This window comes from Ursus maritimus, unplaced genomic scaffold (genome assembly GCF_017311325.1).
Source record: "Ursus maritimus isolate PB19 unplaced genomic scaffold, ASM1731132v1 scaffold_8, whole genome shotgun sequence".
In the NCBI taxonomy this organism is placed as follows: domain Eukaryota; kingdom Metazoa; phylum Chordata; class Mammalia; order Carnivora; family Ursidae; genus Ursus; species Ursus maritimus.
In genome coordinates, this window is record NW_024426996.1 from 79014359 (window position 1) to 79027618 (window position 13260).

Sequence of the window (13260 nt, forward strand, 5' to 3'; positions counted from 1 at the left end):
CGTCCCTTTAGTAGCTGTGGGCCTCGGATGCTCAAACCAGCCGGGGGGAAGGTGGACACCCTGGGAGCCGTTCCTCATCTTTCCTGCCAGACGTGGTCCCAGGCGTGAGCGGGACGGAGGGACACAGACCTCGCTGGCCTCCAGCAGTGCGGGTTTCCTCTGCTCTGTGGACAGCTTGTGAGCACGAGCTGACCCATAGCTCTGATTGGCTCGTAATGATTTCACAGGGGTCCTGCACCTGACAGGAGACCCCCAAGCCCTGGGAAATCCCACAGAGGCGGCTGGAGCCGGGAACGTGGACAAGTCTGTCCATTAAGTGGCTTTAATTCTTTCTGGAGGGAAAGGGACTGAATAATCGCTGAGTGGTGCTTTCAAACGAGAAGCATAGGAAGGGGTTACTGGGTGAGAAGCTTGGCCAGACGGATCCCTGTTGTTGTAGCCATGCCTGTGTTCCCACCGAGTGCTGGGTGCCGGGCTCTGGGCTCAGCATTTCACGCAGATCTCAATGCTCAGGTCGGGGAGGCTCAGCCAGTACCTGACGGGGACACTGAGGCTCTGAGGGGTGTCCCTACCCCAGCCTGGACCCCGATCAGACTCTAACCCATCTGGGGGTTTTGGTGCTTTCAGAAATGCCTCTGCCTTGCCTGCACCCAGAGCCACGCGAGACCCTACAGAAGGTGAAGAATGTTCTAGAACAATGCAAGTCCGGCCAGGCCTGCCCTGAGGAGCCGGTGTCCTGGGGTCTGTGCACGGCGTCCAGTGGTACAAGCTCACCGGACAGCGAGGAGCCCTCCTTCTGCTTGGACTCGGGGGCTGACTGGGCCCACCCAGAGGCCCTGGGCTCGCTGCTGCTGTTCCTGGACGCGCCTGGGTACAAGGCCTGCTTCCGTGGCCTGTATGACCCCGCCCTGCCAGGGCTGAGCACCTTGTTCTGTGGCTTCACCGACGAGGAAGAGCTGGCCGAGCTCCTGGCTCAGGCCCGGGGGGTGGCCAAGAAGGCTGGCTTCCCCATGGCCCTCGCCAGGCTCTGCTTCCTCCTGGGGCGGCTCTGTGCGCGCAGGCTGAAGCTGTCCCAGGCCCGCGTGTACTTCGAGGAGGCTCTGGGGGCGCTGGGGGGCCACTTTGGCGACCTCTTCCTGGTGGTGGCTGTGTACACCAACCTGGCCACCGTTCACCTGAAGCAGAAGAACAGGGACAGGTGCGTGCAGGTGGTGCCCAAGGCCTCGGCCCTGCTCCTGGGGATGCCCGGCCATGTCTGCAGCACCGAGGCCGAGTCGGAGCTCCTGAGGCTCGCTCTGCGGTGGGCCATCCTCGGCCGAGCCCCCACGTCGAGGCCCGGGCCTGCTTCCTGCCAGGCCCAGCACCACGCCGCCCAAGCAGCCGAGCGGAGGCCCTGCCCTTCCTGGAAAGGCTGCTGCTGCTGCATGGGGCCTGGGGCTCGCCAGAGGCCCCGTGGGCCGGCGGCCGGATACCTGCTGCTGGCTGACATCTATAGCCGCCGCTGCCTGCCACCTGGCGCCGGGTTGCGTCCGGGGTGGCTCGCTGGGCGGCCCGGCTCACTGGGCAGCACGCTGCGCAGCGTGGACCTGGTCCTCCAGAACTCTCCCCGGATGCACCGGCCGCCTCCTCCCAGACGGCACACTACCTCAGGCAGGCGCTGGCCTCGCTTGGCCTCAGGCCTCCGGGCGGCAGACAGCTGCACGGCCCCCCCAGCCAGCTCTGGCCCAGCGCTGCACAGCCGCCACGGGCAGCAGGCCCGGGCCACTTCTGGCGATGCAGGCTGTGGAAGCGGGCCGCTGGGCCGGCGGCCGCCTGGCCGTGGACTACGGGTGGCGCTTGGCCTGGCTGTACGTGTTTACCGGCCAGAGCCCGGTGGCCCTGACATTCTCGAGTCCGTCCTGGATGTGGCCTCGCCGTGTGGGACCAAGAGGGCGTGGTCGCCAACATGGTCGTGGCCCTGAAGAGGATGGGTAGGACCCGGCAGGCGGCCGAGGGCTACTACCGCGCCCTGCGTGTGGCCAGGACCCGGGGCCAGATGAGGAACCAGGCAGTGGCCCTGGCCAATTTCGGGGCCCTGTGCCTGCAGGCGGGCGCGGAGGGCCTGGCACAGCACTACCTCCTGCAGGCCGTGAGGCTCTTCTCGCGGCTGCCCAGTAGGGAGTGCGGCCAGGACTTCACCTGGGTGCTCCTGCGCCTGGGCCACCTGTACACCCGCAGGGCCCTTGCCCGGCAGGGCAAGTGCTACTATGAATGGGCCTTTCTGGTCGCCGTGGAGACCGACCACTTGGAGGGTAAGCATCGGCCACGCCCGGTTCCCGCCCCGCTCGTCCCTGGGTTTGGGTGGCGCACGCCGGGTTCCTGAAAGAAAACGTGTTCTCTTTCCATTTCTGCCCAGAGCACGCCCGGGGTTTGCGACCCCGAGACAAGTGGTGGTTTTTCCACCATGGAGAGTGTTGAATGGCGGAAGCCTGCAGAGACTTGCAGGTGCCTTGGAGGCTGGGTGGGCGCGGCTGTTGGGGGAGTGCGCCAGGCCCTGTGCCGGCTCCGCCGTAGACGGCACCCGCATGGGCTGGTGGACAAGTGCGGGAAATAGATGCCCAGGTCACAAGAGGCACACGGGGTGGTGCTAGTGATGACTGGAGGCTCCTGGCCCCGACTCATGGGACCTGAGGGTTGAGGAGGGTTTGGCCAAGTATGGGATGGAGGGCAGGCAGGAGGTGCAGCCCATGCAAAAGCTCTGGGGTGAGTAGGCTGGGCCCTGCAGGGAGATGCGAGTTTGGGAGGGGTGCATTGGGTGGTGGGTGGTGAGAACCTTGGCTTGGGGGTTGGTTAGGCAGGGGCCAGGGAACCCAGGCTGTGGCCTGGCATTTTCCCTGAGAGCACTGGGGAGCCATTGAGGGATATAGGACACGCACTGAGCCTGGAAGGGGACCCTCTGGACCTGTAGGAGGAATGAAGAGCGGGGTCCCCGGATGCACCCCGCAGCCTCGGGCAGGTTCTGGCTGTGCTCACAAGGCCTGCATCCCCTTCTCCCGTGCTGACCCTCGGGGACACCAAGGGTCGCTCTGCCTCCTCTCTGAGCTGGTTTGTAGTGTGCGTCTCCTGGGTTTGCCTGTTGTATCAAGGTTGACCTTTGTTGGCATAAATGGTTCATCTCTTCCGCGACCCTTTCATTTCTGTCGGGTTGGTGCTGGTGTCCCCTCTGCTACTGCTGATTCTGACCAGTCACACCTTTCTTCTGCTCTGGCTACGGAGGACTCCGTTTGTCCATCTTCCCAAGCATCCGTCATTCGGCTTCATTCATTTTCTCTCTTGGCTTTTCTATTCTCGAGGTTACTATTTTATCTTGGCTCTTGAATCTTGTTCCTTCTGTTCCTTCTTTTGCTTGTTCTGGGTGTACTTACCTCCTCTTTTTTTTGTGCCTTAGGTAGAAATTTAAACTTTTTATCTGAAATTTGTCTTCTTTTTCCACGTAGGCATTTCCAGCTCTAAGTTTCCTCTAAACCCTGCTGTCCTGTAGGTGTGGGTACATGGTGCTTGTGTCTCCACTCGAAGTGCCTTCTTGTTCCCATTGTGATGTCTTCCGCGAGCCGCGGGCCGTTGGGAGCGTGTTCTTTGCACCCGCGTATTGGTGAATTTCCCGAACTTCCTTCCTGCTGATTTCTGGTCTTATTCCGTGCTTTGTGAGACGTCCGTCCCCTCACATGTACTGAGAGTTGCTCTGGGATTTGGTATGGGGACTGTCCTGGAGAGCAGGACGTGTGAGGTAGCATGGGTTACAGGGTTCTGATGGCCTGTGTCCTCGTTGATGTCTGGATCCGTCTAGTGGGGAAAGCGCTTGACCCTTCTCAGCCCCCTGGTTCAGGCAAGGCAAGTAAGGCTGGGCGTGGAGCCCGGCCTCGTGAAGGAGCTGGAAGCCGAGTCTGCATCCCAGCCCCATCGTGCACTGTGTGCTCCAGACTCGGGACTCGGCTTCAGACTCCACGTACCTGCCTGCAGCACGGGAAGCCAGTGCTCCCTGCCCGGTCAGCATGCTCTGAATGCCAGGAGGGATTTGGGGAAGCAGAGGCAGGCAGCCTGGTGTGGTGGGAGAGGCTGACCAGGAGCCCCAGGCCTGGGAATTATGGAAATGGTCAGCACCGTGTCTGTGACCAGCTCATCACAGTGTGCCCCTCAGCTGTGCAACCTTGAGCAGGTGGCCTAGCAGGTCTGGACTCGGTTTCCCCATCTCCCATGACCCCACCTGGAGGCACAGAAAAGGCAGACACACAGCAGGGGCCTCTGAGCCCTGCAAACGTGATTGCTGTGCCCGACGTTGGTGTCCCCCCACCCCGTCTCCCCGCGCAGGCCAGCTGCGAGCCGTCCAGCGGCTCTGTCACTTCTATAGCACCGTCATGCGCAGCGAGGCCCAGTGTGTCGTCTACCACGAGTTCCAGCTCTCGCTGGCCCGCAGGGTGGCCGACAAGGTGCTGGAGGGGCAGCTCCTGGGGACCATCAGCCAGCTCTACCTGTCACTGGGCACCGAGCGGTGAGGACACCAGCCCTGATCCCGGGGCAGCCTCTCCTCCGGGACCGTTTCACCCCTAGTGTCAGACAGCTCTGAGCCGGCAGGCCCGGGGGTCATCCTGACCGGGGCTCGAGGCTCCCAGGACAGGTGTCCTCCGCCCACATACCTCCCGACCTCCTGGTGGAGGCAGCCTGTGTATTTCTGGGCCGTTCTTCCTGTCCTGGTGGCTTTTGAAGCTGGCCTCTGCCTGCCCTGAGTCTCCTCTGGCCAGCCCAGCTCTGGGCCAGGCATCCTGTCCCCAGCTGTCCCCTCCGATGTAAGGACAGTGGCCACGTGAACCTGAAGGATTGTCATCGACCAAGAGGTAGCTGTTTGGCCCACCTGCTTCCCCGGGCAGAGTTTCAGGGTCACCTGTCCATGGTGACAGATCAGATGAGGCAACAGACGGCCCAGGAAGATCACTGATTACCCCTCCCCCAGCTGGGGACTCACTGAGGGGCAGGGAAGGATGCACCCCGTAGCCTTGGGCCTCAGTTTCACAGCAGGACTAAGGGACGGTGACCTTGAGCAATGTGTCTCAAACTGGGGTCCCCGGATCAGCAGCACCCACATCACCTGGGAGCCTCCTGGGAATGCACGTTCTCAGCACCCCCCCCCCCCGACCTGCTGAGTCCGAAGCTCTGGGAGCAGGGCCGTACAGTCACACCCGAGTTCGAGAGCCACTGGCCTAGGTGATCTCTGAATCTCTGCCCAGCGCGGGTGTTCCCTGCTGTGGCTGGAGGGGTCGCATGCCCGTGTCTGGGGAGTGGGGGCAGAGACAGGGTGGCCCCCTCCTCCCTGTTCCCTCCAGACAGCCTCCTTCAGTTTTGCCCGAGGCGTGGGAGTCACCGGACGGGCACTGGGAAGAGCCCGCTGAGGGGGGGGGTGCTGGCTGACCGTCCGGCTCTCATCGCAGGGCCTACAAGTCCGCCCTGGACTACACCAAGCGCAGTCTGGGGATCTTCATCGACCTGCAGGAGAAGGAGAAGGAGGCGCACGCCTGGCTGCAGGCCGGGAGGATCTACTACATCCTCCGGCAGAACGAGCTGGTGGATCTATACATCCAGGTGCGAGGGCGGGGCGCGCGTGCACACCCCCCCGCTGCTCGCTCCCCCATCCCCAGACCGCCGCGGGCATCTGCTGCCTCCGACCCCCACTGCCCGGCGTCTTCCACAACAGTCCCGGCCCCCGGGGCCAGAGGCCTGTGCCGCTCTCCGTGCCCACCACTGTGTTGGTACACAGCAGGTGCTCAATAAATGTGCAGATGATGTGTTCGCTTGACTGACACACGGAAGAACTTGCTTCAGCAGCGCATGGCCTGTCTCCTTAAAAACACATTCATCTCAGGAGCTCCATTTCCAGTTGCATCCCCAACATAACATGATTTGGAGTAAATTGAGAGACTCGTGAGGCTCATGAGTGTTTCCATTTTTGAGCACCTGCTGTGTACTTCCCTGGGCCAGGGGCTGAGCATCCCAGATGGGGAGCTGATGGCTGAGAGGGGGCAGGCAATTCTGACCATGCTGACTCGGGGCTGCGGGCAGGGGTGTGGTGTGCAGACAGGAGCCACCAGGAGGGTGAGCAGAGGCTGCTCTGAGTAGCAGGGTGAGTGGGGCCACCTGGGAGGAGGGGCTCCCGGCAGAAGGGTTCTCGGGCAAAGACCAGAGGTGCATGGGAGCGCGGCAGGTTCTGGCTTGCCCGCGGGGGCTGGTCCACTCTCGTCCACTCCTGGTGTTAGCTGAGCACCTGTTAGGCGCCAGGCATCTTGCTGGATGCAGCCGAGAAGCGACAGTCTTAGCCGCCCAGTGGGAGAGAGGGGCAGGGTGCTGGCGGGTGTTGCCAAGGGCCACGGAGGGAAAGTAGAAGGGAAGCCAGAGGAGAGAATGCCAGGGTCTGGGAGCGGCCGGCGGGACTCCGGGGCCCCCTCTGAGCTCGGTCCCAGACTCCTCAGCAGCCCACACCTGCCGACTCCCGGGGCCCCTGCTGGATGGGGCTCCCCTGGGACGTAGTGGAAGCTGATGTCCCCAGCTGCACAGGGACTGGAACCAGGCCAGTCCCTGCTGAGGGACGGAGGTGTGGGACAGGAAACACACACCCAGTGCTCATGTTGTGCATCCTCAGGGCAGGCTCGAGGCTCTGGGGGCGGCTGAGAAGGCTGTGAGCTCCCTCCAGAGCACTGTGGGTCTCATGAGAGTTTCTGCACGCCCACAGGTGGCGCAGAATGCGGCCCTGTACACGGGGGACCCCAATCTGGGGCTGGAGCTGTTTGAGGCGGCTGGGGACATCTTCTTCAACGGGACCTGGGAGCGGGAGAAAGCCGTGTCCTTCTACCGGGTGAGCTGGGTGATGAGGGTGGGCCTCAGGGGTGGGGGCACAGGAGTGGGGCTCAGAGGCCTCCCACCTGGACGAGGGCCACCCCATGCACTTGCTTTGTTTCTGGGTGGTTTTGCCTGGGGTGATCTTGACCCTCACCCCCAACCTGGGAGGGACAGAGGAAGGAGGGACCGTTTGAGAGACAGAAGACCTCAAACAGCTTCGGTCTTGCAGATGAGGAAGTGGAGGCTCAGAGGGGCACAGGACAGGGACAGTACGTCAGTGGGGGGACCGGCACCAGGGCCCAGGACTGCAGGACCCTCCCAAAGAGGCCAGCTTCTCCCCGCCTGCCCAGTTCGCGGAGCGCAGCCCTGCCCTGGGGTACAGAGAAACACGTATTTTTAGAGCTCGGAGGGGTGTTGGACCCTCCTGCTTGGGCTCTCATCGCCCGGGGGATGGGGACCTGGTCTGAGGTTACTGAGATGGGCCGCAGGTCACACCCAGCTTGCTCACGGCCCAGTGGCCCTGGGGCTATCACGGCCTCTCCAAGCTGACCTTCCTCTCGGGGGCCAGAGCTGAATAAAGACACAGCGGGAAAATGGGGTGGAACCTCCCTGCATGTCTGGGGCTCTGGCGGGTCCTGGGCTGGGCGGCCGCTGCAGGTGAAGCCTGACCTGCCTGCCCGTGTGGCAGGACCGGGCACTGCCGCTGGCCGTGACCACGGGGAACCAGGAGGCCGAGCTGCGTCTGTGCAACAAGCTGGTGGCACTGCTGGCTGGACTGGAGTCGCTGCACGAAGGCCTGGAGTTCGCCCACGTGGCCCTGGCGCTCAGCATCACCCGGGGTGAGCCCTGTACCCTGCCCCAGCGGGGCCTCCGCTTCCAAAAGCTACGGGGTGGGCAAGGAAGGGGACAGCCCGGGATGCCCGTGGGGCTGCTGGGAGCTGCTGGGGGCCACTGTCACCCCTGCCGGGGGGCAGGGCTAAGCAGGCCCCAAATCCACCCCAGGGGATGGTTCTGGCCTCTCAGGACATGTCCCACTCGCTGCGTAGCTGGGCTTTCCTTGTGGGCTCTGTGGCGTCCTCCGCCTGTCTGCCGGTTGACCGAGAGGCTGGCCGGTGTGCCTTGCATTCTGGACTCCCCGGGCTTCTCTCTAGTCCCTGCATACATGCCGTGCCATATCAGTGTCCGTCACCACACTCAGCCAGCCCGTGTTCTCTGGTGGGCGGATCCCGGTCCCCTCAGTGCCGGGCACCCTCTGTCCCAGCACCCCAGAGAGAGGCACACAGTTGGTGCGCAGCAGGGTCTGTGTGCAGACCCACAGTGCTCGGTTGGAAAGGGGAGGGACCTGAAGACAGTGGGGTCTGGCCACGCCCCAAGGGTGGGCGGAGGGCGGGCTGCTAATACACCAGGAAGGGTCCCTGTCGTGTCTGCAGATTGGCTGGAGTCCCAGTGCTTGCGTTGCACAGACTGTCTGACTTTGGGGCCTGCGTCACCCCCTCCAGGCGGCCATGTGCAGGCACAGAGCTGGGACATCTACCTTTCTGACATGGACAGGGAGCAAGCAATATTAGGCCCACTGTGCAGATGGGAAAACTGAGTCTTGGGACCAGAAGTGACCGGCTGGAGCTTTGAGATGGTGTGGGCATGGGGCTGCAGCTGGCCTGTGCCCCCCCAACCCCCGCAGCCGTAACCTCACTCGCACCCCCTTCCCTGTGTCCCTAGGAGACCGGCTGAATGAGCGAGTGGCCTACCACCGGCTGGCCGCCCTGCACCAGCAGCTGGGCCACGGCGAGCTGGCGGAGCACTTCTACCTCAAGGCTCTGTCGCTCTGTAGCTCGCCCCTGCAGTTCGATGAGGAGACCCTGTACTACGTGAAAGTGTACCTGGTGCTTGGCGACATCATCTTCTACGACCTGAAGGTGGGTGGGGGCAGGAGGGGGGCAGGGCTCGGGGCACTTGGGGCCCACTTGTCGTGGGATCGCACGCAGAACCCCCGGCCGGAGCCCCGCCCTCCCCCAGCCTGGTCCCGCAACTCCCCGGAGCCCTAGGCCGGGCCGTGAGGAGAAGGCACGGTCAGCAGACATGGTCCCAGCTCCCACACAGGCCAGCCCTGCCCTCCAGAGCTCAGCGTCCCCGGGCAGGCTGACGTGTGAGCAGACATGGGTCTCCATGGGGTGAAAACAAACAGAAAGGCATGTAGTCAGGGGAGCTTCCTGGAGGATGTAACTGCAAAACTGAGTTTTAGCAAATCAAGTGGGAGTTAGCCCCCCAAAGTAGGAGGGGGACAAGGATATCCCGGGGCTGGGGGAGGAGTCACCACTGTCCCGAGACCCACATTGTAAGGTGCTGCCCAAATGCTGGCACCTCCTCCAGGAAGCCTGCCCCTGTGGGTAGAGTGATTCCTTCCTGGAATCCCAAGTCACAGAGAGGGAAACGGGCTCGGGATGGGGTGCGACCTGCCCGGGGTTTGTAGCAAGGACACCACTGCAGCAGCCTGGCTTAGTTCCCGCCCTGTCGGAGCTGGAGGAGCCGGAGCTGGGGCCTCTCTCCCATCTGCTCCCAGCCCCACAGTGGACACAGACCAGAGCCTGGAGATATCTCCATCGCTCGCCTATGCGGGCAGATGCCCCCATTGCCCCACCCTGGGTATAGCATTGCGCTGCACAGCGTACCTGCTCCGTGTTGGCTGAAGGGGGGGGGCGCTCCAGCCTCACCTCCCCCGAATGGCATCTAGGAGCTGGAGGGGGCCACTGGAAGACCCCCACCCAGTTGGTGGCCCACAACTCCCTGCCTGGGGCAGCCTTGGCTGTGCACTAGTGACACCTGGTGGTTAGAGGTGGTCACTGCGGCCCCCTGCTATGTCAGAGCCAGACAGTTCTTGGGGGAGCCTGTGGGCAGTGATGGGTACTGCGACTTAACCTCACTGAATTCCAGTCTCTGTGATCCAGGCTCTGTGTGATCCAGGCTCAGTGCCATCCAGGCTCTGTGTGATCCAGGCCCAGGGCATCCAGGCTCAGCGCCATCCAGGCTCTGTGTGATCCAGGCTCAGTGCCATTCAGGCTCTGTGTGATCCAGGCTCAGTGCCATCCAGGCTCTGTGTGATCCAGGCTCTGTGTGATCCAGTCTCAGTGCCATCCAGGCTTAGTGCCATCCAGGCTCTGTGCGATCCAGGTTCAGTGCCATCCAGGCTCTGTGTGATCTAGGCTCAGTGCCATCCAGGCTCTGTGCCATCCAGGCTCAGTGCCATCCAGGCTCTGTGTGATCCAGGCTCTGTGTGATCTAGGCTCAGTGCCATCCAGGCTCTGTGTGATCCAGGCTCAGTGCCATCCAGGCTTAGTGCCATCCAGGCTCTGTGCGATCCAGGTTCAGTGCCATCCAGGCTCTGTGTGATCTAGGCTCAGTGCCATCCAGGCTCTGTGTGATCCAGGCTCTGTGTGATCTAGGCTCAGTGCCATCCAGGCTCTGTGTGATCTAGGCTCAGTGCCATCCAGGCTCTGTGTGATCCAGGCTCAGTGCCATCCAGGCCCAGTGCCATCCAGGCTCAGTGCCATCCAGGCTCTGTGTGATCCAGGTTCTGCAATCCAGGCTGTATGTGACCCGGCTTCTGTGTGATGCCAGCTCTGTGTGGTTGGCTCTTCACATGCTTTACTGTTCTAGAGGAGTGGTGCCCCACAGGACAGGGCAGAGACTGGGGCCGGGCGTGGCCAGTTAATCAGAGTATGATTGGGAGCAGCATGGTGGGGATCCAGGTCCTGGGACCCTGGAACCCATGCTCTCTGACTCAGTGACCCTGCATGCTCCCGGTCTGTATCTGCTGTCCCAAGCTAGGCTCCGGGCTTGGCCCTCCCCCATTTAGGGGCCACGGAGGCTGGTGTCGGGCAGGACTGTGGCCCACCTCAGCTGCACTCCTTATGCCCAGAGCCCTAGGTCATCTGTGACATGAGCTCCTGACCCCTGGGCCATCTGAGGATGGGGCCACATAGAGCTTAGAACCCCAAGTTCTGTGTGATTGATTACTAAGCAGCTCTGCACAAGAAGGGGAAACTGAGGCTGGGGGGTGAACAAACTTGTACAAGACGGGAGTCAGGGAGCTGGGCCCAAAGGTACCTGACCTGATGCCCAGGCTCTGGGGACAGGGCCTTATCTCTCCGTGGTCTCACGGGGCAGGAAGGAAGGGTCCCCGGGCCCAGGAGGTTGGGTCAGGGGGCTGCACAGCTGTGCCAGGAGCACCGTCAGCACACATTGTCATTCACCAGGAGGTCTTGGAATTCCATTAGGGGCCATGAGCCGACTTCATCCCCTCGGGCACATGCCCAGGAGGGAGAGAGGCTCCTTCGTGCCCCCCATATGGACAGGCGTGCACACACGTAACACAGATTCACACCACCCCCCAACCACCCACTGTGGCCAGTTGCTTAGTTGGGATGTCCCCTCCTCCTGGAAGCCTCCCATTCCACCTCGGGCTGGCTCAGGTGTCAGCTGGGGCTCCCACAGCCTGCTGGTCACCCCTGTGGTCAACGTGGGCCCCAGAATCAGCTGTGCTCCAGCCTCGCATGGGGTCCGGTGCCCAGTAGGGGCTCGGGAGTGTGTGTTGAACTGCTATGCGTATCTGCATTTATTTTCTCCCGAATCCTTGCTCTGTGTGGGGCAGTGAGGAGCCAGGGCTGCCGACTTTGGGCTTGTCCTCTGTTTCGGGAGCTGTCTCGAGCACCGGAGGGAAGGCTGGGTCTGGGTTTTATTTTATTTTTTTATTTTATCTTTTTTTAAAGATTTTATTTATTTATTTATTTATTTATTTGACAGAGAGCACACGTAGGCAGAATGACAGGCAGAGAGAGAGGGAGAAGCAGGCTCTCCGTTAAGCGGGGAGCCTGAGGTGGGACTCAATCCCAGGACCCTGGGATCATGATCTGAGCCGTAGGCAGCTGCTCAAGGGACTGAGCCACCCAGGCGCCCCCGGGTCTGGGTTTTAGAGTGCTCCCTCGGGAGGAGCTGGGTGGACAGCACGGGGAGGCCGGGCACGGGTTCACAAGCCCCTGCCCACACCCCGACTTTGCCTGACGCCCTCTCTCCATCAGGACCCCTTCGACGCGGCCGGCTACTACCAGCTGGCGCTGGCGGCGGCTGTGGACCTGGGCAACAAGAAGGCCCAGATGAAGATCTACGCGCGCCTGGCCACCATCTACCACAACTTCCTCCTGGACCGCGAGAAGTCCCTCTTCTTCTACCAGAAGGCCAGGACCTTTGCCACCGAGCTCAACATCCGCAGGGTCAACCTGGTCCCGGAGCGGGGCTGGGGGCGGGCGCCCTGGCTGGCCCCTGGCGCCCTGCCCTGAGGACCCCTGTCCCCACGGGAGTGGGCTCCCCGCCTCTCCTAGTGTCTCTGCGAGGCTCAGTTTCTGAGAAACGGAGACACGGAGGTGGGGGCACATAGCAATACGTGATCTCGCAGGAGCCCACAAGGCCCCTCCCCTGCTCTGCCTCCAGGGGCGTGTCCAGGGACTGGGCCCCGTCCCCGGGGACCCGCCCTGCTGCTGCACCTCGTCCAGTGAGATGAGCTGGAAGGACTGACCTGGGCCAGGCCCCCTGCTGGCCCCTCAGATCCCAGTTCCCCCAAGTCAAAGTGAAGACAGTGGCGGGATTCCCTGGGCATCTTCTCTTTGCCGGTGCCCTTGCTGTGTGTCCGGCTTGAGCTCTGCCTCTGGTCCTCAAACTGACCTCACCGGGCTTGCGCGGTTGGGACTGTTCCTGTCTCCATTTCCAGTGGAGGGGACAGAGGCACAGAGAGGGTCGGTGCCTGGCCCACTGTCACACAGCAGGTTGTACCACCTGCCTGCCTGCCTCAAGGGATGCGTCTGCCATCCGACCCAAGGGCGGGTCCAAGAAGAGGGTGTTAGAATGTCAGTGTCCCTCCCGAGGGCAACAGAAACAGGGCTAGGGAGGGTGGCCCAGTGCCCCCGACCTGAGTGGCCTCTGGCCCAGCCCCGTGCGGGCTCTGCTGCTGAGCGTGTTTAAGGCTCATCTGGGCCTCCAGGCGCCAGGAATCCTCCATTTACAGGCAGGGAAACTGAGGCTCGTCTCCCGGCTGGCTCTCACCCACTCGGTATTCTTTCAGTCTCCTCTTTTTCTTTAATTTATTTTGTTAAATAAGGTGAAATTCACGTAAAATTAACCATTTAGGTGGACAATTCGGTGGCGTTTTGTGTATTCACAGTGACGTGCAGCCGCTCCTCCCCTAGTTGGAAAACATCTTCATCTCCCCGTGGAAACCTGTGCCCCAAAAAGGTCACTTCCCGTTCCCCCTTCTCTAAGACCCTCCTTTAGCAGAAGGGGAAACTGAGGCCGCCAGAGGGACTGGCCGTTGGAGTAGAGCTCTGGGTTTGGCTCTGTGCCCAGGAG

The 13260-nt window shown here is 62.3% G+C and overlaps 1 protein-coding gene across 1 annotated transcript in view; it reads left to right on the plus strand.

Annotated features, from left to right (window-relative positions):
- SH3TC1 (SH3 domain and tetratricopeptide repeats 1) overlaps positions 1-13049 on the plus strand; it is a 36299-nt gene extending 23250 nt beyond the window's left edge. The window contains exons 13-18 of the mRNA XM_040625303.1: positions 4348-4528; positions 5463-5613; positions 6758-6880; positions 7553-7703; positions 8584-8780; positions 11940-13049. Coding sequence (XP_040481237.1) covers positions 4348-4528; positions 5463-5613; positions 6758-6880; positions 7553-7703; positions 8584-8780; positions 11940-12197 — 1061 coding nt within the window. The 3' untranslated portion in view covers positions 12198-13049. The remainder of the gene's footprint in view (positions 1-4347; positions 4529-5462; positions 5614-6757; positions 6881-7552; positions 7704-8583; positions 8781-11939) is intronic.
- The last annotated feature ends 211 nt before the right edge of the window (positions 13050-13260 follow it).